The sequence below is a fragment of the Cyprinodon tularosa genome, unplaced genomic scaffold, assembly GCF_016077235.1.
Source record: "Cyprinodon tularosa strain WSP-4 unplaced genomic scaffold, ASM1607723v1 ctg272, whole genome shotgun sequence".
Classification (NCBI taxonomy): domain Eukaryota; kingdom Metazoa; phylum Chordata; class Actinopteri; order Cyprinodontiformes; family Cyprinodontidae; genus Cyprinodon; species Cyprinodon tularosa.
This window is the reverse complement of record NW_024038977.1, coordinates 21,500-46,572: the sequence shown is the minus strand read 5'-3', so window position 1 is coordinate 46,572 and position 25,073 is coordinate 21,500. Positions and strand designations below refer to the sequence as shown.

At 37.2% G+C, this 25,073-nt stretch overlaps 1 protein-coding gene across 1 annotated transcript in view; it reads right to left on the bottom strand.

The window, feature by feature from the left end:
- Positions 1-25,073, bottom strand: part of LOC119786457 (A disintegrin and metalloproteinase with thrombospondin motifs 7) — a gene marked incomplete at its 5' end in the record, with an annotated part of 97,868 nt that overhangs the window by 65,061 nt on the left and 7,734 nt on the right. The window contains 3 exons of the mRNA XM_038289825.1: positions 76-245; positions 7,234-7,379; positions 9,381-9,473. Coding sequence (XP_038145753.1) covers positions 76-245; positions 7,234-7,379; positions 9,381-9,473 — 409 coding nt within the window. The remainder of the gene's footprint in view (positions 1-75; positions 246-7,233; positions 7,380-9,380; positions 9,474-25,073) is intronic.

The following is a 25,073-nucleotide window of genomic DNA, read 5'->3' as shown; positions in this document are numbered from 1 at the left end:
AAAAGATTGCAACTGTAACATTTTACTTGAAAAATGCAGGAATACAGGAAACAAACCTTGGTTTGACAAACTCACCTTTGTTGATAACTGCATGCCACTTGTAAAACTTGCCCTTATATGGCAGAGTGTTGAAGTGAGTACACTGAATGTCTCTGAAGGAAGGCTTATCAGGTTGACATGGCCTGGTGTTACAGATCTTGTACTTCCTGCGTACTCCCAGACAATACTTTCCTCTGTGTTTTGGACTGAAGAAAAATTTGAAGTTAATTTTATATTTAGAATCTCTATATTCTATGTAGAGGTGATAAGAAGTTATTCTATGGAGAAGGATACTATAAAACAGAATTATAAGATAATGTAGAAAAGAAAATTCTAAATTGGAAGTGTCAAATGCCTAAATGAATAGAAATTACTATTCTTACTTTAACACAGGATTTTATCTTACACTACTGGCACAACATGCTAACATCTTTTCAAAACATCTATATATCTATATCTATATATATACATATGTGTATATCTATATATATACATATGTGTATATATATATATATATATATATATACATACACTCACCAGCCAATTTATTAGGTACACCTGTCCAACTGCTCGTTAACACTTAATTTCTAAGCAGCCAATCACATGGCGGCAACTCAGTGCATTTAGGCATGTAGACATGGTCAAGACAATCTCCTGCAGTTCAAACCGAGCATCAGTATGGGGAAGAAAGGTGATTTGAGTGACTTTGAACGTGGCATGATTGTTGGTGCCAGAAGGGCTGGTCTGAGTATTTCAGAAACTTCTGATCTACTGGGATTTTCACGCACAACCATCTCTAGGGTTTACAGAGAATGGTCCGAAAAAGAAAAAACATCCAGTGAGCGGCAGTTCTGTGGGCCGAAATGCCTTGTTGATGCCAGAGGTCAGAGGAGAATGGCCAGACTGGTTGGAGCTGATAGAAGGGCAACAGTGACTCAAATAACCACCCGTTACAACCAAGGTGGGCAGAAGAGCATCTCTGAACGCACAGTTCGTCGAACTTTGAGGCAGATGGGCTACAGCAGCAGAAGACCACACCGGGTGCCACTCCTTTCAGCTAAGAACAGGAAACTGAGGCTTCAATTTGCACAAGCTCATCGAAATTGGACAATAGAAGATTGGAAAAACGTTGCCTGGTCTGATGAGTCTCGATTTCTGCTGCGACATTCGGATGGTAGGGTCAGAATTTGGCGTCTACAACATGAAAGCATGGATCCATCCTGCCTTGTATCAACGGTTCAGGCTGGTGGTGGTGGTGTCATGGTGTGGGGAATATTTTCTTGGCACTCTTTGGGCCCCTTGGTACCAATTGAGCATCGTTGCAACGCCACAGCCTACCTGAGTATTGTTGCTGACCATGTCCATCCCTTTATGACCACAATGTACCCAACTTCTGATGGCTACTTTCAGCAGGATAATGCGCCATGTCATAAAGCTGGAATCATCTCAGACTGGTTTCTTGAACATGAAAATGAGTTCACTGTACTCAAATGGCCTCCACAGTCACCAGATCTCAATCCAATAGAGCATCTTTGGGATGTGGTGGAACGGGAGATTCGCATCATGGATGTGCAGCCGACAAATCTGCGGCAACTGTGTGATGCCATCATGTCAATATGGACCAAACTCCCTGAGGAATGCTTCCAGCACCTTGTTGAATCTATGCCACGAAGAATTGAGGCAGTTCTGAAGGCAAAAGGGGGTCCAACCCGTTACTAGCATGGGGTACCTAATAAAGTGGCCGGTGAGTGTATGTGTATATATATATATATATATATATATATATATATATATATATATATATATATATATATATATATATATATATATATACACACATATGAATGCATATAAAAGGTTGAAAAACAAAACTATTTGAACCAATAAAAAAAGCCTCAAATTTACAATTTTCTCACATATTTTACATTTCCCATCTGTCTGTCTTTCTCACAAACAACAAACATCTAAAGATTTTATTCTTTATCTAGATGAAAAATGGCAGTTTGGGATTAGGACACACTGTCTCTATCAATCAACATTATGTTTTGACAGTGGGGCTGAGGATTTCAGATCATATGTCTTCTCACTGTGTATCTCATGACCTTAAATAATGGTAGGGTTGGAATGCGCAAAAAAAAGAAAAAAAAGAAGCCATTTTTGATTGTAAAGGCAGTGAGAAGAATCCCGGGTGTCCAAACTAGATTCACTCAGCGTGAGCCAACACAAAAGCTGCATTACCAAAGCTACCTCCATCAATAAGAACCTCCATCACCCTATCACACTTTCCCTTTTGGAAAAGAACAGAAGCATCTGCTGAAAAAGTGGGTGGATGCTGAACAGCATTTTCTACAGGATGGAACACTGTGATATATGTGATGGTGTCCACCTTAACATCCCATACACATAAACATCCACTTCCAGCCTCTTTTCAACAGTTTCACAGTTGAAATTCTGTCAAGGTGAAAGGCTTTAATGAGGATCCAAATTCAGCATACAAATTTGTTTTTAAAGGGGTGGGGTCTGCTCAGTCTCATTTATTTTATTAAATTAATATTTATTTAGGACCCATATTCTGAATGTAATGTTACTCTGTTATTTAATTACAGTTTTTTCTATTTTGTTGTTTTCACACGTCCTTTAAATGCACCTATAAAGCAGATGGGGGAAAAAAAGTTATTTCTCTCTTAGCATATCCAGTAAAATCAGTGTGTGAGAATGGGTGAATAACTGAATGTAGGGTAAAATGATTTGGTCAAGTGTCCTGAATTGACAAAGTGCTATACTGTATAAGTACAGGCTATTTACCATTTAAAATTTGCATAAACAGAACTTATGAAGGAATCCAAAGTTTAGGAAAGTGCTATCCAATATAGGTGGCCCACCCTCATGAATATAACTTCTATGTTATGACTGTTTTAGTTACATTCACTTACAAAATAGTGTTCTTTATTGATAGAAATAAATATTCATTTATCTGGGAATGCCTCTTTTAAAACGACACATTTTTCTTTTCATATTTTTATAAATTAATACATGATCATTTTTTGAACTGTAGCTTTTAGCCAAACATAAAAAACTAGTAGGGTTAAATTTTGAATTGAAAAAGTGAAAAAGCGAAACATCTTCAAACTTGGAAACCAAGTCCAGTGGATTGTTTTTAATTATTTTGAAATGACTGTGACCTGGATGACGGAGAACCCTCACCAGTATATTGTACTCCATTTTGGGAAAGACACTGTCGGAATAATGCGTGAGTATGAGAAACTGGTTAGGAAACTGGCAGATTATAGGAACCATTTTCGTTTCAATTTAAGATGCAGACAGCAAAGACTCGTTCCCAACAGCTTAGATCCTTAGGAATGCACACAACAAGCTGCTCAGTGAAAGGATAAGACAGACTCTCTTCACAATTGAAGCTCTCTCTCACAATATATATCAGAAAAGGCAGAAGCTGTCCAACCTTCTCCCTGAAACTTTGTTTGAAGAAATTGTCACGTTTGTTGGTAAGGTCCAGCTTTCACAGCACCAGAAAATTAAATAAAGACAAAAAGCGAAATTCAATAAATTACAACAGAAAGCAGCAATTAAACAAGAAACCAACATATCACAGGAGGAAGCCGCCAACACTGAGGTCCAAGGCAAGGGGGTTAAAAACCTGTCTAGCCTAGTCTAGACTGCTGACAAAGCCAGAGATGGATGTTCTGAGTAAAGGCCTGAATATTGCCATTTCTCCATAAGAAATACCCACTGTGGAGCTGATCACTGCCGCCAAATCTGCCATCAGGAACAACATTTGCCTCAAACAGAGGCAGAGCAACTCCTCCAACCACTTCCTTCCAATATCACACCACAAGAAAGGAAAGACGTAACATCTCTTAGCCAGGATCAAAGCATCACAATATTACCAGCAGACAAAGGAAGATGCGACGTGGTCCTCAACACTTCCGACTACCAGGACAAAATTCTCGCTGTACTGAGTGACATCAACAAATATTTAAAACAGATCCAACCAACGGCTACAGAAAGAAATTCACGGACTACCTCGAACTATTTGAAAAAGAAAAGGTAATTAACAGTATAGTCCATTTCTGATTATATACAGAGGAGGACATTCCATGCTTATATGGACTCCCAAAAATTCACAAGGAAGGAACACCAAGACCCATTGTCAGCAGCATTAACTCAGTAACATACAACATTGCTAAACAGCTTACTAATATTTTAGCCCCCTTGGTGGGAAACACACCACATTACATAGAAAACTCCAAAGACTTTGCAAACAAAGTCAAACATTTAAAGATGGAGCCAGGAGAAACCCTGGTGTCTTTTGATGTCTTTTCTGTCTTTTCACGTGCATACTTATATCAGAGGCAGTGGAAACAGTCAGGAAACATCTTCAACAAGACAGTGACCTAAACAACAGGACCAATTTCACTCTGGACAAGATTTGCACCCTACTGGACCATTGCCATTCCACAATCCATTTCAAGTTCAGGGATAATTTTTACATATAAACGCATGGTTGTGCCATGGGATCTCCCGTGTCAACAATTGTAGCCAATCTTTACATGGAAGAAATGGAAAAGAGAGCTTTAGACACTTTCAATAGAACACCAGCAAGCCATTGGTTTAGATATGTGGATGACACATTTGTCATCCACAGCTAAAAGAAGTAGAAGCTTTCACAAGACACATCAACTCGGTTGACCACAACATCCAGGTCACCAGAGAGGATGCCAACAACAACAAGCTACTTTTTCTGGACTGTTTGTTGAGCATGGAAGGAGATGGAAACCTCAACATTGAAGTCTATAGGAAATCCACTCACACAGATCAATATCTTCTTTTTGACTCACACCCCCCATTGGAACACAAAATTTCAGTCACCAGAACCTTACAACATCGTGCTGAGCATGTCACTAAAAAATGAAGGGAAGCACAAAGAACAGAAACACATCAAAGGTGCTATTCAAACCTGCGAATACCGAAACTGGGCTTGGTCAAATCAGCAAGGAAATCCAAAAGACACGCAGCAGAACAAAACGGTGAGAATATCAAACGCAAAAACATCTCCATCCCACATGTTGCTGGAGTCTTTGAAAAACAGATTTTTCTCCAAACACAAAATCCCAGTACATTTCAAACCTAACAAGACCCTTAGACAGAGATTGGTGCATCCTGAGGACAAAATCCCCAAACCAAATATGAGCAGAGTGGTGTATGCAGTTCAGTGCAGTGAGGAAAGATCTGATCTTTATATTGGATCTTTATATATATAATATTCTTGAAAATAGATTGAAGGACATATACAAAAAAATCTTTTTGGTGTAAAATAATGATTTTGGCCTTGAATTTTGGTAATTGGATCACAAGACATCTCGGCGGAAGTAAGGCTTTGGAGCACTGCTAGTTGTGCTGGCTAGGGAAATGGTAATATTTGGAGTTAATCACAAACAATATAGAACTAGGCTTATTTTACTGTTTATGCACTGTACGCTTGTCTGCTTTTTATTTCTCAGGGATAATGTGTCAATATACTAATCTGAACGAAAGAAGAAACTAAACATTACATCAGATTTAGCTACAGCCACTTTCCATCTGCAGTCCCTGTCCAGATCAAAACAGTAAAATACATTTAGCATTCATACATCTAGCCATAGAAACCACTCACAGCCATTTACTGCTACTTACTCACGACTCCAGGTTAGAACTTCGTAGCATCTTACAAATTACCATAGGTGGTTTTAACAATGTTTATTTCCCAACAAGCTCCACAAACAGCTGTGGACAACACCCAAAGCAAACCATTTCCTATATTAAACATGATGGTGGCAGCATTATGCTATGGTAATGTTTTTTTTTTTATTGGCAGAACAGGGAATCTGACCAGAACTGTTCGAAACATTGGTGGAGATAACCCTGCAACAAAACCTGCAAGAAGTGACAAATGACCTCAGACTGGGGTTCTGACTTCCCAGCAACATTTAACCTAAGCAGAGCGAGGCCACAATGCGAAAGTTAAAAACATGAATTAGTCCTCAGAACTAAATTTAATTGATAATTTCATGACAGGGTTTAACATATGTTGTTTACAGATGTCCCCCATCAGAGCTTGAGCATCGTTGCATAGAGGAACAGTAAAAGCTATTTTGTAATAGTGCCAAGCTGTTTGAAACATACTCCAACAGCCTACCTAATGTAACTGCAATGCAAGTGATTCCACAGTTTGCTAACTTAAAAACTATTTATCATGTTCCTTTCTCTTTGACTGTGTTGCAAATAAAACCCCCACCACACATTAAAGCTGGCCAGAAATGGCAAAAGTACTCACTTTCCGTACTTGAGTAAAAGTACAGATACTTGTGTTAAAAAATAATCTGGTAAAAGTGGAAGTACTGATTAAACTTCTTTACTCAAGTAAAAGTAACAAAGTACAGGCTTGTAAATTTACTTAAAGTATAAAAGTAAAAGTAGAAACCACTTTTTTCATGCCGTTGCCTACATTTTAAATGGATGTCTGCCAATAGGACTAGATCTCCGTTGTGTTCATTTTCAAACATCTCGTCGTCCATACTACTATGCTAACGCCACCGCCACCAAGCTGCAATGATTTGCAGTGAATGAATACCGCCAAATCTGTCGATTCATCTCGTAGTGGTGCGTCAAATGCAACGTAGATTCCCATCCAATTAGATTGAATTTGGTATTGATGACGTGAAAAATAATAACAGTAACTCCATTCAAAACTAAAGTAACGAGCCATTTTTTTAAATGTAAGGAGTAGAAAGTACAGATATTTGTGTAAAAATGTAAGGAATAGAAGTAAAAAGTCACCATAAAAATAAGTAGTAAAGTAAAGTACAAATATCAGAAAAATCTACTTGAGTACAGTAACGAAGTATTTGTACTTCGTTACTTCCCATCTCTGAAGCTGGCTATATCAAACTGACAAACTGTAGGGAAATTGAGATGTAGGAAAACCTTTGGGAGGCATAGCATTGTTCAAAACAAGATGCTTTCAATTTGATTGATAACCAATGTAATATTCAAGGGAAATGTTAAGATATCAACATTTAAAGGTTTTAATCTATACTCTAATGAAATAAATCACTTAAATGTTTATAAGAATATTTAATTTTACAGGATTTAAATTTTTACATTTACTCTAAATGACAATAAAGTATCAAAACTTACACAGGGTTATCGCATTCTCTTTCTGCACTCTGGATTCCAGCACCACAGGTCCTGGTACAAGCTGACCACTCACTCCAGGAAGCCCAGCCGCCATGTACACTCTCTGGCTTATGTCCTGATGGTACACACTCTCCATTGATGCACCACTGCATAAAAAAAATCCCAACAAACGTTATTTACATGAAACATTTCTTTCTTTTTTTATACACCACATGCCACAGAACTGGAAGGCATGTAATCTGGAGAAGGATGAGATTGACTCCATTGCAAGGAATCAATGGGTGAATAGGAATTCAGGGGATGCATCCTTCAAAGAGCAGATTCATAGGCCAATTAACATCATAGCGCAGCGCAGAGGTCTTTTCGGATTCGAAGACTCCTCGTATGCAGCAGATGCATCCTTCTTTTTGCCTGATTTGTAGGACGGGTCCGATGTATCCTACGTAGCCTTGGATATCCTTTGATTCATTGCGAGTACAAGCAAGCCAGCTGCTCCGTGCTCAGAGGAAAAAGGTACTTGGCGCTGAACAGTGTGAATATTGGAAGTGCAGTTTCTTCTCATACAAGTATGTGAATAGTTCCGTCTGAAACTAATGAATAAGGTTTTTTAAAGCCGGGGAAGGCTAGACCTGTTTGAATTCACAGCCAAAACTCTTCCAGTCTCCTTATTTTCATGGACATCTAAGGATCCAGGCCAGATAGACCGGGTCCTTGGAGGACGCAGCCTTTAAAATCGAACAAACCCATTGCTTACCTTCAATATCCTAAAGAAAGGAGAATATACAACATGCAGGGAAGATGAATGACAGACACTGAAAAGAAACGACAGAAGTGCTATTACTACCATTCATTCACTAAATTCATAGTGACAAATAATATATCAGGTTGGGATGTCAGCAGCTTTCTCTGGAAAAATTAAATTCTGAACATTTAATGAAATTATTTTCTAGAAAAATAGAAAAACGTTGCATTAGTTTGTTTTAAGAGTGGTTCTTAGTCATTTATTTTTGGATCAGCATAAAAAAGTTTGAGTTTCACAGAAATGTCTCTTTAAAAAGCTGTACAGGACCTTTAAAAAAAGGACTGTTGTAAACACTGACTGCCCTCCATGAGCTGAGCACCCTACAGCTACAGCATATTCTATTAGCTGAATGATGCATATCTCAGATGTCTGAATAAGTGGGTACCATTGAACATTATCTTAAAAAGTACAGGGTACAGTAGCCTTTATACTACAAATAATTACCATTATGTAATTTAGTGAAGCGCATGTCTGCCTCTTCAATAAACTTTTTAAAAATTGCTCTTCACCTTTTATAGAGCCACGCTAAAATCATCCCTTTAAATTGACAATTAGAACATCCACAGAGGTCAGCAGATATGGTACAAGTCCAATAACATCATTGCCAGGTCTGCATCAGTTTTACATCCTTGTTTTTGTTTTAGGTCTCACTGCGGAATAAAAGCATTGCCTAAATTCACTCTTGTTCGAGCCCTTCTCCAATCTAATTCACGTTTTATTTTCCCTTTCTTCTTCTGATAAAGGTTTTCGTTGCCGTTTTTGGCAGCTCCAACATGTTATACTTTCAAAATAAAAATAAAAAACTGTTCTATAATCACCTGTGTGATTAGCACAGCGTGAGGTGTGTGGTTAGTGAAGCCACTGGCTTTATATTGGGCTGCCGTACAGCTGGTTGCCTTACTGCAAGAATAAGAAGAGAGCCGCCAGACTGCCACCTTGGTCGGGTTTTCTGACCTGAGCCAGTAGGGGGAGATGACAGACCTCTCAATCATCTCATAAAGACTTCAATTAACATCACAGCTACTTAGAAGATAATATATATGAAGGTAAAAATATGAGTGCTGCTTTAAAGAGGCTAGTCATTTTAGATGTGACTATTTATAAGAGATATTGGATCTTATTTAAGGTTGCATTATTTTTGGGAGATTTTTGGTTCAATTAGAATTAATAATCCCAGTAAACTAATACAGCTTAGCTTTCAGCAGACACCCTCCCCTTTAGAGAAAAAAAAAAATCAGGAAAGAATTCCTTTGAACTCTAACTCCCTGTAGAAATCAAAGAGTGACAGTTTTTCGACTAGAGAAGCCTTCAGATCTCTTTCTCAGTCATGAACCAGAGTATTTACCTTGTCCTCCCCACAGCTTGTTCCATCAACGGCGCCATCCAGCTTTGAGTGGCAGGTTGTTCCGACAGTGCACCACAGAGTGCTGCATACATTCTAGGAAGGCAGAGAGTGATTCATCTGTCACTTCACCAACAGGCTGTTTGATTAGCTTTGCAACATTTCTTCGTGGGGTTGCAGATTTCCACATCAAAGCCGAAACTGAGTTAGATTAAAACCCCAATTTGGACTAGAGACCAAAAATAAAGCACAAAGAATACATATTTTAATAAGATATAGTTACTCTTAATTAATGAACCCTTTAAGAGTTTTCTTTTAATAATCTACTAAAGATTTAAACAATAAACAGAGTTAAATTAGCTCTCATGTTTATAGAGATGCACACTAATGTCAAAACATACAGTGACGTTTAAAAGCTCAATGAGAAAGAAAACGTGGCCTTTACCTCTGGGTTGATCAGGGTTACAGAGCAAGAAAAGGATAGAATAAATTTATGTTCACATAAGAAAACTAAGATTAAAAGCTTTTAGGTCACTAACATTTAAGAAATATAAATCTCCTTGAACCCCAGTCAGCCTCAGCAGATGGACGCTTACACTAAGCTTGGTTCTGCTGAAGGTTTCTTCCTGTTAAAAGGGAGTTTTCCTCTCCACTGTCGCTACAAGCATGTTTGGTTTTAGGGATTGCTGAAGACTCAATTAGTCGATGCAATCAGCATGTTTTCCTTAGATCTGACTGTATGACCTGGTTAAATTGTCTCCGTAAACTGCATTGAGATGATGTGTTGTGAATTGCCACTATATAAATAAACTGAATTGAAAGACAAATACTTTTATGCTGTAATATAAATAAAGAATAGAAATCAGTGTTTGTATTGCACAAGGATGGTGTCTTAGGAACCTTCAAGTTCAAGGTCTTTTTTTGTCTTTCACAGATCACACATTTATATTCACATTTCAACTACAACTAAAGGTTTTTGGTCTTTTAGAAAGCACTTAAACAAAATATAACAATGCAATATATTTCTTGAGATAAGACCTGACACTTCATAAATCTAAACTTAGTTTGAACTTTTATTAACTTGTTTTAATTTTGTTCATTTTCCCCTCATTTTATGAAAATGTTCTTTTTCTTCTTTTAATGTATTTTTACAGCTTGCACTAACTTTGTTAATTATTTCAGTCTTGGTTGTTTTATAAGGCATACCGGTAAGTTAAATTAGAACAGTGTAAAGTTTATCTATATGAAAAAATCTATGTTTAGCTAAATTTGCAAATAGAAGATTTTTTTCTGCTTTAGCTGGTGATTACGGTAAACTAACCCCACTGATCAATATTCATTTAGTGTTGAATCTTTCAGTAAGACTTTTCATAAATTCATTTCATTCACAGTACAACCTAACCTAAACAATTTCAGCTAATATATCATATGGCCTTAGGCTAAATGTTCTTGTTTTTCCATGCAGTTATTTTGGCATATAACTATTATGTGGCTTTATAAATATGCCACTCAGGTCTCTGAGAAATGGGCTCTCCTGTAATGGAAGATAAGACCAGTCTCAATAAAGCAATAGCTTCCAGCCTCAAGTCAATTAGCTGCACTTGAATCATAAATTAAACACTGGCTTGTTCACAAAAACAAGCTTTACAAGCCCAGATCTTTCCCTAAAATGGCATGTTTTTCAGGGCCAAAGAAATACGTTTTTTTTTTTTATCAGATTATTTTTATCACATGTTGATTATCTGACCCAAAGGTGGAGTTTGAGTCCACCACTGTGAATGTTTAATTTATTTTAGTTATCGGAAAAAAAGGTCTTAGTTTTATTCAACAAAAACAAGATTGGTGGCCTTCATTCCACCAGTATTCATTGATACTTGCAAGGAGGAATAGATAACATTTTTGCTAATGTTCTGTTGTTCTTTTCAGATAGGGGATTTCACTAACTGCTTAAAACTCAAGAGAAAGGCTGAAAGTGTTTTCACATACATGTTCATCCAAACAAGTTACAGACAGTTTAGAACGAAAACAAGGGATGCTAAATATGCTTGAAACTAAATGAGTCTGGCTCCCTTTTCAAAATATCTCACACTGGAAAAGAAGCTTCTCATATGTCATTAGATAAGCTAGTTAATGCCTAGCACTATTTAGCAGTGTAGAAAAAAAAAAATAAGCTCACGTTAAGGTTTTAAACTGGAGGAAATGAGAAATAAATAGGAAAACATTTCCCCACCACCCTACTAGTATAATTTATGCAAGCTCCAACTTTCAGAGCTCTAACTTTGTACAGTAACCTTTAGAAATTTTCTATTTTGTAATCACAACTTTAAAGGTCCATAGTTACATTATATGCCAATACAAAAAAAAAAAAAAAAAAATTTTATCATGATTTTTAGCCTACTTGAATTCTAGCACAATGTGCAATGAGCAGATGTAAAAAGTGCCTGCAGCACTGTAGAACTATGAGAAAGCTAGATTGCATTTACTGACAAAGCTACTTAATAGAGCCCAATTGTTCGTTAATGCTCTGAGTTTAACATCTCAATGTGGTCAAAGACCAATGAATATGATTTAAAAAAACAGATCTATAGCAACTCTAAGTTCTAGTGAATTTTCCCCAGAGCGTCCTAACATCATAACCACAAGGGAAACGAAAATTCATGTTTCTACTGTACCAAACACTCTCATGGTAAGAGCCTGCCTGTTTTTTGTCTGTAGAAAGTGATGATAGCAATGCTATCACTACTAACAGTGTTATTAGGGATGTTTATTCAAGCATCACTCAAGCATGTGAACAACTCTGAAGCTTTACCTCTTGCTTCACTGAACACCGATGATCAAACTTTACTAATACTGTTTTTCAAGGGCTTTTTTTACAATGGATCTTGGACTTTTCCCTAATCATTTTCACAACTCGCTAGAAGGTCACAGACAATGAATAACTAAGCAGCCATGAAGGATGCCAAAAACAAGGAGAATTAAAAACTCACCCCAGGTGGGTGGATCGGGGCCTCTGAAGGAGGGCAAGACTCAAAAATAAAAAACAGCAATGAGAGACCAAAACAAAAACAGCCCACCAAAAAGTGGGCAACTAATAAGCAGAGTCTCTGGAGGCCAGCAGTGAGGCCTGAGACAGAGAAGTCTCTGGAATATGGTCAGGAGGCTGGGGGAGCACCTCTGGAGGACGGCGTCACAGCAGTCAGAACCTCGAAAGCCATCGTCACAGCAGAGGAGCCTTAGGGCCTGCTGACTGTGGCACAGGAACCCACAAAGGCGTCACAGATTGCAAGGGATACCCATGGAGGGACCTTTGAGATGAGAAGCCAATAGAAAGGCACAGAGCGGACTCAGAGGTCTCTGGATGGCACAGAGGAGGCTCACAGAGAGACTCTGATTTAGATTTCAATTTGCATGTTTCAAAACAACGCTTTATTTTTGGTCCACTCTATAAAACCTCAAACTCAACGCTAATTCTGACATTTTAAACTGAAAAAGCTTCCTAAAGGAAGCAAATAGAAGTTTATGTGTCTCTACTCAGAGCTATAAAATGAAGCAACAGAAAATGCTGAGGGTAAAATCTTCTACAACAGAGATATGATATTCGAATGAACACTATCCAAAAATAGCATAAAGACTCCAGAAGTAAACGATAGAAAAATTTGTTCAGATTACAATTTGCATAGACTCCATCTCAGCTCAGTAAAAACTACATTTCCAAAACTGCTCAAATCACTTATTTAATGAGTAATCCAAGTTAACAAAATATGTAACAAAAGATCTAAGGCTAACTTAGTGAGTTTTAAATGAGTTTTAATCCAGCTCATGTCATATGATTCATATAGAAGTTGGAGGCTTTATGACAGGCCCAGATGAAGTAATTACAGATACAGAGTTTCAAAAAAATTAAAGCTTTAGGCTGTTTTTAAATCCAAGGTGACATAAAAGGCACCAGTAGGCCCGATTAAGGCATCTTGTCAGATGGTCAGAGAGCTTCAGCAATTCACATCACCAAACACCTTTTAGAGTGTGTAGAGAGGGATTAAAAACTCTTGCATCTTTAACAACCTAAAGCTATGATTTAAAAGTAGAAGCAGCAGCCTGGTTTGAACTTTAAATCATCATTTAAATTCATTTTTGGCACAACTGTTTGTATCACTTTCTGAAACTATCCGAAAATATATTTTGCATATGCATTTCCTGCCAAAACTGTACATGTACACAACTTGCCAAATATCCATTGGAAGTGTGTGGCATAAACTAATACTCCTTAGGCTTTTGAACTTTCCATATGTATATTCATTGGGTCATTCAAGCAGTAACTTTTTCTTTGCCTGCTATCCATGATTGCACTCGTCTGGATGGTATCTAAGGTTGTTCCTGAAATCTGCTCTTTGATAGCCACATAACTGCTCTCACCACTAAGCCATTATATTCCCCAGCCTTTCTATTTTATCTACAGTATGTCCCACTGGTATTTATCAAGTTTCTCTTTGTTACTCTTTTAAACATTAAAGTTGCTTTAGATCTTTGGATCATTTGCACCCTTCTTGTCTGGTTAGTTATTCATTGTCTGTTTGTCAGTCTGGATCTGGTAATGCCTCAAGATGTCTTTGTCCTTGTCAGGCACTATGCATATTTTAAGGAGACGGTCCAGTAGTGTTGCACAAATGCCATTTTTTGGCGCTGATACCGATACCAGATACCTGGCTGTGCAGTACTGGGCGATACAGATACCATCTGTTTGAAATAGATGTGTGTGTGTGTATATATGAAGAACTGCATACTACTTGGATGTAAAATAATTGCCACAATGGCTTTTTCAAGCTGCTGCCTACCTTTGTGAAGCAGGAAAAAGACTAATACAAAGTGAATCCAGTAGAACTTTTTATTGCCTACCCGGAATAGGTGACAATAGTTTAATAAACTTCTGGCTCTCAAAAGCGTATTGCCAATTGGCACTCGCCGATACCACCATTTTAGTGCAGGATCGGGGCCCCGCCCAATACTGTTAATGGTGCAACACTCCAGTCCAGTAAAGGATTGTTGCTAATAATGGAGCTTCATTCACATGGACTGTAATTGAGCGGTCCCACAGTGTTGAAAAGCACAGAGTTGTGGATTATAGCCTCTACTGGTTTTGTGCCTGTTATACTGCATTGAGTACTTTTGTCCTGTCCTCTAGTCCAGCCTTCTTCATTTGAGGGAATGCACGGTGGTTTCCTCAGTGTGTTGGTGACAGATGCTGTGTACAGTAGACTAATCCTTGGGAGATGGTGCCTTCTTCCTTTCATACTGTGTTTCTACTGTTCGAATGTACGGCAAAAGGATGAAACAATTGCTAAAAGAGGCACCTTGTGGAAGTAGCTTTTTAAATTTGGTCTTATTTAATCTTTTTAAAAATTATTATTCCTCTTCTGTTGCCAAAGAATCACCTTCTAGGCTGATTTCTTCTCTGGATTGGGATGATGTGGAGCTGGAATAATGCCTTTAATTTATTTTAGCACAAAGCTACGGTTAATTAACTGCTCACGTCCTCACTAAAACTCAGAAAGTTGATCTAAAGTCCTAATATTGGTTCCCCTCGTCTCAGTGAATAGACTCTAAAATACTTCTTTCAATCTATAACTGAATGTCTTTTCTCCAAAATGTATGACAGACTTGTAGTAAGTGTATCAACTGACCAGATCTCTCAGGTTGTTCTGGCTGAAGTCTAGAACCAAACATCAAGAAGCAGCTTTTAGCTCATGAGCTCTACTAATCTGGAACAAACTGCTGGAATATTGTAAAAATGCGGAAACAAACTATGTTGCTTTAAATCAAAACAATATGTAAATATCCATTTTAGAGTTGCATTTGACTGCTCTATTTTAACTTTTAACTGAAACAGTTACATTTCAATCCAACTTTTCTTTGGCTACATTTATTTTTCATTCCAGTGCTCCATGTATCTTATTGTCTTTTTGTTCATATACAGCACTATAATGTTTTCTTACTGAAATGTGTTAGACTAACAAAACTCACCCCCCCCCCCCCCTCAGTCTTCAAAGAAAGACTGATAAAACCACAAAGAAATCAATCTATCAATCTACAAAGCTGTCCTTCTCTTTGCAAATCAAACTCATAACCTTGTTTTCCTCTGCTGATAACACAAATCCTTTCTCCAGAGGTAGTCTGCAATATAAGGACAGTGAGAATATGGTCACAGCAAGCTTAGAACCCCTGCAGGTTATTTTTTATTTCTTTTTTGAGGCTACAGATACAGTAGGTATAGACTATGTAAGCCAAATGAATATGAATTCAATGCCATTACAGAGCAGGACAGTCAGGCACAGGTGTATTTAAAAAAAGGGTTATTTTTTATTCAACCCAAAAACAAAAAAATAAGTACAAAATAGATCCAAAAATAAGGTCAAAGAGACAAAAACTACTCAAAATAACCAGTGTCAGATCTAAATAAAACAAACTGACCTCCCTTATTGAAACAAACAGAAACTGAAATAGTGGCTGATCAGTTCACAAAACAAACACATGGGGCAAAACATACACAAACTAAACTAAACGAAATAAAGCAAAACCCCATTTTCCCCCATATAGTCCAAATGATGTGGTATAGTCCAAATTAGCTCAGCCCCTCAGACACCTGCTGGTTCCTCAGTCAAGGGACTAGATCAACTGAAACAGAATCATAGCAGAACAGGGCAAACCAGAATGTGCACACTAATTTTGAAATATAATGCAGTGGTGATAAATTCCAAATGATGAAATGACTCTATAAATGAAACCCGGTATGAAAGAGAAACTAAATATTAAATGATATTTGTTACCACATCAGTTTCTGTGTGAACAACTGTATCCCAGCAGAGCAGTGATGCTTCCCCAATATCAGACCCTTGACTATCAGTGAACTGAGGGAACTTTTAAGCAAGGACACAGTGAAATGTTTGGTTTAGGTACACATTTAAAGTCAAGACTGGGTACAGAAGTGAAAGTTGAAAAGATTGAACAAGGAAAAGGTTTTGGAGCCAAATATAGCTAACTCTTCATTCTTTCATGGTTTTAGACCCATTGCTATGACAAGGTTGTTCACCTGATGAAAAAAAAAACAACAAAAACACAAACTCATTTAGGAGGCTGTGCAATTGAATTATAACTTAGGGGTTGGAGTTGTATACACGGTCATATATCTGCATCAACAAACCTGCTGTCATTTGTACAAAGCTGGTGCTTTTGTGAGAAAAAAGCCAATGTTAAAGGCCTCAATATTTATGTGGATCAATGACTGCCTGACAAACAAAACATAAGCTTTGTTTTCATTCAACAAAAAATTTGAATTTTAAGCAAACTTACAAAAGTTCGAAATAAAAGAAAAGCACATTGCTGGTGTTGCCATATGGCTTAAAGCAAATTAACATTGCATTGCTAGCCTACTGCCATCTTACGTTGTTGTCCACATTACTTTATCACGCATTGCTACTAAACAGAAAGTAAAGGCTGCAGTCTACCCTTGACCACAAATCAGTACTGGAGGAAAGTTTTAATGAATCTGTTGCTACCAGGGAAGTTGTTATGTTAACATTAGAGTTAGTAATGTTAACTTAAGAAGAACTATGTTTACGTGCATAACAGGAAAATCCAGCAAGACACTGACTGCGGAAACAGCTGATCAGTCATGTAACAATAATTTAACAGAGTCAGAGCTGATTCTAAATAAGTGTTTCCATCTCCTGTTTTGTGTAAAAAATGTTTGCGGAATTTAGGGCTTTTGTGATGCGATACCTCAAAATACGCATTACAAAAAGCTGATGGAAATGCACCTACTTTACAGTCGTTAACTGGCAGGCCGGCGGCTCAAAAGCCGCATGCTTTGCTCACTAGAACTCACTAGAACTTTTTGAAAAATTTATGTAAATTAATTTTTCTTGCTTTTTTTATTTTAATGTGATATGCAGGAGGTCAAACAAACATTCATTATTTTTTCCAATGCTGTAAACATTTGCATTATAAACAAATGTAAACATTTCTTTCAATGAAAATTAGCCTCATAGCCATAGAGATCAGTGGTCGTAGCCTGCAACACACCTTTCATCACGGCGCAGTGCCATGCAAACAAAGTGGTGGATGTGTCTCGGACAACCCAGTCTCATGGGAAAATGTACCCCCACTACGTTGGTCCACACTGCAAAACGTAGTGGAGGTACATTAATGGCCATTTTTTTGTGGTACTGTTACGTTTCTTCTGCCTATACGCTTTCTATTGTTTTACGTCCTAGTCACGTGACTTTCAAGATTCCAGCTGGGAGAAGAAAAAAAACATATATATGGCCGACATTCGCTCATTTTTTTGTGGAAAGATTAATGACTTGAGTTTGTTTTTGCATTAAAATGAGTTTTGATTACATTTCTAGTGAGAAATGTATAGTTTGTTGCCAGAATATTTACTCAGGGAATGTACATGTTCACTTGTTTGTTCGTTTCTTGCAAAGATTTTTCAAGATAATGTGAAACTGTAACGTTTTGGTATAAACATGGCTGAGATTTCTCCAACTTTTAGTGGGAAAATCAATAATTTCAATCAGTTTCTGCATTTAAATGGGTTTTGATTACATTTATAGCGAGAAGTGTAGGGTTTATTTACATAATATTTACTTAGTGAACATACATAATCACCCGCTTGCTAGTTTTTGCTACGTTTTTCGGATCTCGTCAGGATTATGTGAAATTGCAACGTTTTGGCTGCTACCCATCGCCTAGCATTTAGCTGCCGCCCCGATTCAACATTGAATTCTTTGTGATTTAACTCCATCTGACGGATCAAACCCTCGCCACTGCGGCGTTGCGTCTGAGGTTGATTTTCAGATCAATGCATTACGTCGTGGCATACGGGAGAAACTAATTAAACTAGTTTAAAAAAAGGATCATGGGTTAAGATCGGATGTGTTTTATTTGGAAATCTACCGGATCCTTTGTGCATTTAACTTCCTGTTTGGTGCGATCTCATTGATGGGTTTTGACCAGATTTTGACCAAAGAGGAACTAAAAAAAACAATTTGAATACACAACCAGCATATCTGGAATCAGTGACAGAGAGCGACTGGGACCAAAAGTTTATTAATTTCTCCCCACTGATTTCCATTCAAAATGTTTTCGCTCCCACCGGGCTCTAGGGAAGGGGCGTGCATACTGCCACCTGCTGTTCATGAGTGTGTAGCAACATTGTTTTACATCTATTAAATTCTATTTTTTAATTTTGTATTCTGAAGATAAATAAATAATGCTTTCCTTAATCTATAAATATCTTTTATATTTCCTTTATTTCCCAATAATCCTTTAAGACTCCATTCTTGGCCTGTCCTTTCAACTCTTTTCAATTTCTTCCTTTCAGGTCCAGATGTTTTACAGTTCATCAATACATGTTCTACATTTTCTATCTCTCCACATCCTTCACATTTATCATTATTTTTCCTCCCTATTAAGTATAAATTGTCATTTAAATAAGTATGACCTACTCTTAATCTGATCATTATTATTTCTTCCCTTCGGTTTCTCTCATTAATATTTCTATTTAATACTGACTTTTGTACTTTATATAACCTTCTTCCTTTTTTATCTTCATTCCACCTTTTTTGCCATTTTTCAATTTCGTTCCTCTTAATAAATTATTTTCCTTCCCCTTTCCCTAAAGGAATTGTAATTGTTATTGCCTCCTCTAATTGCTAATTTGTCTACTACTACTACATTTTCCCACTTTGACCTTTTAAAGTTAGCATATTGACCAAAAGCTGACACCAAAAATAAAGCAATCGATTATTTACAACAATATGCTACATTTAATGAAGACTAATACAGATTTTACTCTCTTATAAGAATTAGTTTTAGGTTTTATAGGGGAGAGTTTGCATCGGCAGTCATCTGGGAATCTTTTATGTATTTACTGGTAAAGAACAACCTCTCAACCCATTTAATGTAAATGTTGCGTCGAACCAGAAAGTTATTTGAAGAGCATAGATGCATAAATATATGCATAGCTTTAACAAGGGCCTCATGAAGGTCTGTTCTGTTATTCTCTTTTGGAGAATATAGACATTAGGGGCATTCATTTCCCTGATAAGCTGGTGAAGATTCTTAGACATCCAGGTCATAATCATTCCAAAAAAAAAAAAAAAAAAAAACTTTGGACTTTGTTTTTCAAGTTTGAAGACTTCCCATTCAGGACGTTTTTCAATTCAAAATTACAGTAGCCCAACAAATCCTTGTTTTGGCTAAGAAAATATGCAAATTAAACCTGATGCCTGATCCCAATAGCTTGACTCTGAACCGAATTTGATCCCTATTACTTTTTGGCCACATGCACATTATTGTGCTGCCTGGTCAACCCTAAGAAAATGTTCTGGAACTGCCACTGAACTGACACCCAATGCATGGAGGGTAACCCAAAAAGGGCCATTGTTAGAGAAACTGGGTGCCTACAAAGTGCTGTTTTCAAGCTAATTAATGGAAAGTTAGGTGGAATGAAAAGTAGACAAATAACAATTACAATTCCTTTAGGGAAAGGGGAAGGAAAATCATTTATTAAGAGGAAAGAAATTGAAAAATGGCAAAAAAAAAAAGGTGGAATGAAGATAAAAAGGAAGAAGGTTATATAAAGTACAAAAGTCAGTATTAAATAGAAATATTAATGAGAGAAACCGAAGGGAAGAAATAATAATGATCAGATTAAGAGTAGGTCATACTTATTTAAATGACAATTTATACTTAATAGGGAGGAAAAATAATGATAAATGTGAAGGATGTGGAGAGATAGAAAATGCAGAACATGTATTGATGAACTTTAAAACATCTGGACCTGAAAGGAAGAAATTGAAAAGAGTTAAAAAGGACAGGCCAAGAATGGAGTCTTAAAGGATTATTGGGAAATAAAGGAAATATAAAAGATATTTATAGATTAAGGAAAGCATTATTTATTTATCTTCAGAATACAAAATTAAAAAATAGAATTTAATAGATGTAAAACAATGTTGCTACACACTCATGAACAGTAGGTGGCGGTATGCACGCCCCTTCCCTAGAGCCCGGTGGGATCGAAAACATTTTGAATGGAAATCAGTGGGGAGAAATTAATAAACTTCTGGTCCCAGTCGCTCTCTGTCATTGATTCCAGATATGCTGGTTGTGTATTCAAATTGTTTTTTGTTTTTTTTAGTTCCTCTTTGGTCAAAATCTGGTCAAAACCCATCAATGAGATCGCACCAAACAGGAAGTTAATTGCACAAAGGATCCGGTAGATTTCCAAATAAAACACATCCGATCTTAACCCATGATCCTTTTTTTAACTAATTTAATTAGTTTCTCCCGTATGCCACGACGTAATGCATTGATCTGAAAATCAACCTCAGACGCAACGCACGCAGTGGCGAGGGTTTGATCCGTCAGATGGAGTTAAATCACAAAGAATTCAATGTTGAATCGGGGCGGCAGCTAAATGCTAGGCGATGGGTAGCAGCCAAAACGTTGCAATTTCACATAATCCTGACGAGATCCGAAAAACGTAGCAAAAACTAACAAGCGGGTGATTATGTATGTTCACGAAGTAAATATTATGTAAATAAACCCTACACTTCTCGCTATAAATGTAATCAAAACCCATTTAAATGCAGAAACTGATTGAAATTATTGATTTTCCCACTAAAAGTTAGAGAAATCTCAGCCATGTTTATACCAAAGTGTTACAGTTTCACATTATCTTGAAAAATCTTTGCAAGAAACGAACAAGCAAGTGAATATGTACATTCCCTGAGTAAATATTCTGGCAACAAACTATACATTTCTCACTAGAAATGTAATCAAAACTCATTTTAATGCAAAAACAAACTCAAGTCATTAATCTTTCCACAAAAAAATGAGCGAATGTCGGCCATATATATGTTTTTTTTCGAAACGTAACAGTACCACAAAAAAATGGCCATTAATGTACCTCCACTACGTTTTGCAGTGTGGACCAACGTAGTGGGGGTACATTTTCCCATGAGACTGGGTTGGTCTCGGACCATGGGTCCCAAAGGGAAAAAAAGGAAAATACCTGATGAGAACAGAGGATTCAAAGAAGAATGGACTGTATCATTCGCTTTCATTATCAATGCAGAACGATTGCCTGCATTTTTACTTTGTAATGAGAGGTTGTTGAAAAATAAAAGGGAGTAATTAGGAAAGTCATTTCCAGGAAAGAAATGCTAAATTTGCAGCCGATCACAAAGTTAGGAGTAAAAAAAAAGTGCGATTGCAGAACTTCTGGATAAATCAGAGGAGCGCAAAGGTCGATTTAAGAAGTGGATGCATCTCTAAACTCCACTATTGCAATTAGTTTGGTTGCAAGCATGGAAAACCATCCACAGATCGAACAGGTAGAGCTCTGATGCAGGTATGTGAACTTTCTTCCATTACCCCCCCCCCACAACTTCAAAATAAAAATAACACCAAGGAATGCTGCTGATGGAGGATGTGAGATTTCGGGGTTAGAGAGCACTGCCCGGATGGATGTCAGTTCCTGCTTGGTTCCTCATGACTCAATCAACTCCTCCCAACAGAAACACGTCCACCTAATAAAGATCCCTTTATCGTGATTCTACAATTTGATCAATGCAACCGAAGCACAGGGAAGGGTGGTGAATGCCCAGAACAAAGAACGGGGCGATCAACTGATTGGGAGCAGGTGTGGACAGAAGGATCTAGAAGGGAGCTAGGGAAACGAGACTTGCACAAGGGGGAAACAGAAAGTAAAGCCATTGTCACACCTTGAAGATTAAGACCAGCATATGCCTGACATGGGAAAAACCTGGCACAAACGCTGGCATACACTGGATAAGTTATGGGTACGTTTTGGAGACATTATGAACATGCTGAAGTACGCTGACACACGTCTTAATACGGCAAGTATGCCATACGTGGGCCATAAGTTACAGGTAAGTTATCGGCTCATTGATATACGTTAAATGTAAGTTACTCATAAGTCGTGGTGTCTAGCTTATCCAAAACCTATGAGTAATGTGTGCATAACTTTTCGTAACTTATCTCCAATGTAGATCAACATATCGGGCGTGTTCCAGATGAACGCTGAAAAGGTTTCTAACTTACAGCTACTGTATAATAGTCAATTGGCAGCGTTTTGGTATAAAAGAGGGTTCATTGGAGGAAACAATCAGTTCTTCTCCAGACTTCATCCCCATCATAGGATGGGGACTGCCGTGCGTTATGCATAAGTTAGACTGTCATTGTTCATAACTTCTGGACTCATTATGAAAAACGCTATGTATATGACCAAACTTGATAAAATAAAATACATAGAAAGGCTAAATTGTCATGGTGTGACAGGGCCCTGAACAAGAAATACATAAGAAATCAAACACAACCACAAAAACAACTAGAACTACACAAAATGGAAATGAAACCATTTACCTAGAAAACAGAATGACATAAATCAAAGTGTACCTGAAAACTCGAAAAGAAAATTAAACCGAACCAAAAAGCACGGAAAGGGATGAATTGTGACAAACATATTAAAGAAAAATCTTTAATAAACAAGTCAGTGACAAATGCTGCAATCATTGACTATAATCTATATTGAAATATTTCTAAAAGTGATATTGCTATTGTTATTGAATCAAATTGTTATATCTATTAATTTTGAATTATTGTCCACCTTCACTATGAATGATAATCTAAAATGCAACCCAATTATTTCAGAAGAGCACATTGCCTTCTTGCTGATAGTGAATGATGGATTTTTACCCCCACAATCCAAAGGCCTTCATACTGACAGCATCATATTCTTTGTAAGAAAAAAGAGTGAGCCCTTAATGTGTACCTCTCTGGCTATCAAGAAACAATCTCTCACATTGATTTAATCATCAATAAACCAAAGCATATTTGGTTGAGTTCCAGCATCTGCGTATGTGTGTTGTTCCAAGAACCAACTTACACACAAACAATACAGTTTCTAAAAGTAGAAACATGGCAGACTTGCTCTAACACTGCATGAAAAGTGGGATTTTCGTCAATATACGGCACTGTAGATTGTCGTGGAACTTCAGGTTAGCGGCAGTTTACGGCAATTTGCAGGCTTCGTCGCAAACTCCCGTAAATTGTCAGAAATTGACGTGGAATTTCTTAGGCAGTGTTCCCCCCATGCCTCCCCCCCATGGAATTCTAGGGGAGGCTTTAACATGTAAATGAACATGCTGTGAGCTATACAAATGCAAACCAGGGTTGCAGGGGGGGTTTTACCCCAAGTGACATCTTTCTGAGGAAGAAAATCTCTGATACAAAGAGATCAGGTATAGCCTCTTACATTTTAGCTTGAATTGATTTATTTAATTAAAGTATAGAGACCAAAACAGATCTTTAGCTGACAGAGCAATACATTTAGAGCAGTAATTATTTTTTTAAAAATTTGCATTTAAGATAAAAAATAAAATATTGTCTGTCAATATGCTCAATTCACAATTACTTAAGTGGAAAAGTTTCAAGAAATGAGTCTGAGATGATTCACTTTATAACATGGCGCATTATCCTGTTGGAAGTAGCCATCAGAAGATTGGTACACTGTGGTCATACGGTCTGGCCAGGTCAAGATCCGCAATTGCACCAAACAGGAAAAAGAACATCGACAAATTCCGGTTCGTCAAATTAAAATATAGCAGCAACAGATTGGTGACTAGAAATTATAGCACAATTCTTATAAATATCTAAAAAAAAAAAAAAAAAAAAAAAAAATAACACCGTTTATTTAAATGATTGGATCCAAACTATTGGTTATTCACCAACCAGGAAGCAGATTTCTCATCTCCATTAAAATATTTATTTTATACCGAGGGACTTAAAGTTTAATCAAATCCAGTTAAAAGAAACTTCTTATTACAGGAATGAAAAGAGATGCTAAGTTGTAGAGAACAAGTTCATAAAAAAAAAAAGCAGTTTTGAATTATCCTTATCTCTGTTACAAAAATCTACAAAAATATATATATATATATTTGGGCAGAAACTGAACATATGCTGGATGATGGTGGGATTTTTTTAATACGTCATATTAAATTAAGCGTTCACAGGGTTCATACAGGAATGAGTGACTCTAATTTAATGCTATTTTAATGCTATTAGAAATGATTTTAATGCCATCAACAAGAACCATGTACACAAGTTATTAGTGTACATGAAATATGAAGGAGCTGTAAGCAGAGTTCCTTGACTCCTGTATGTATGTAAACACACACACACACACACACACACATATATACGTATATATATTCTCTAGCTTTTTCTCCGCCTCGAGCTTCCTTTCCGAACATACGGCTTTATAAACAGTTCCACGCAAATTAATAGCGATATAATATCTGACGAAATTGTTTTTAGAAGCATTTTTATTAAAGAATCATAAATGCAACGATAAACATATTTAATTAATTTTAGTGCCAATTAAGGCCTTGATTAAAAAAAGAATTATGAATTGTAATTATTTTTAATGATCCGCGGAAACCCTGGTTCATCTGGCGCATGCCCTCTACGATCTCCAAGGAACTCAGAGCGGAGGGGACGGAGCAACAGCGGCGGCTGTAGGCTTTGCTTTGTGCAGGCGGTCTGGAGCGCAGCGGAGCGGAGCGCAGACGGAGTATGTGGGATTTCGGGGTAAAACTCCTCTTGGACGCGATG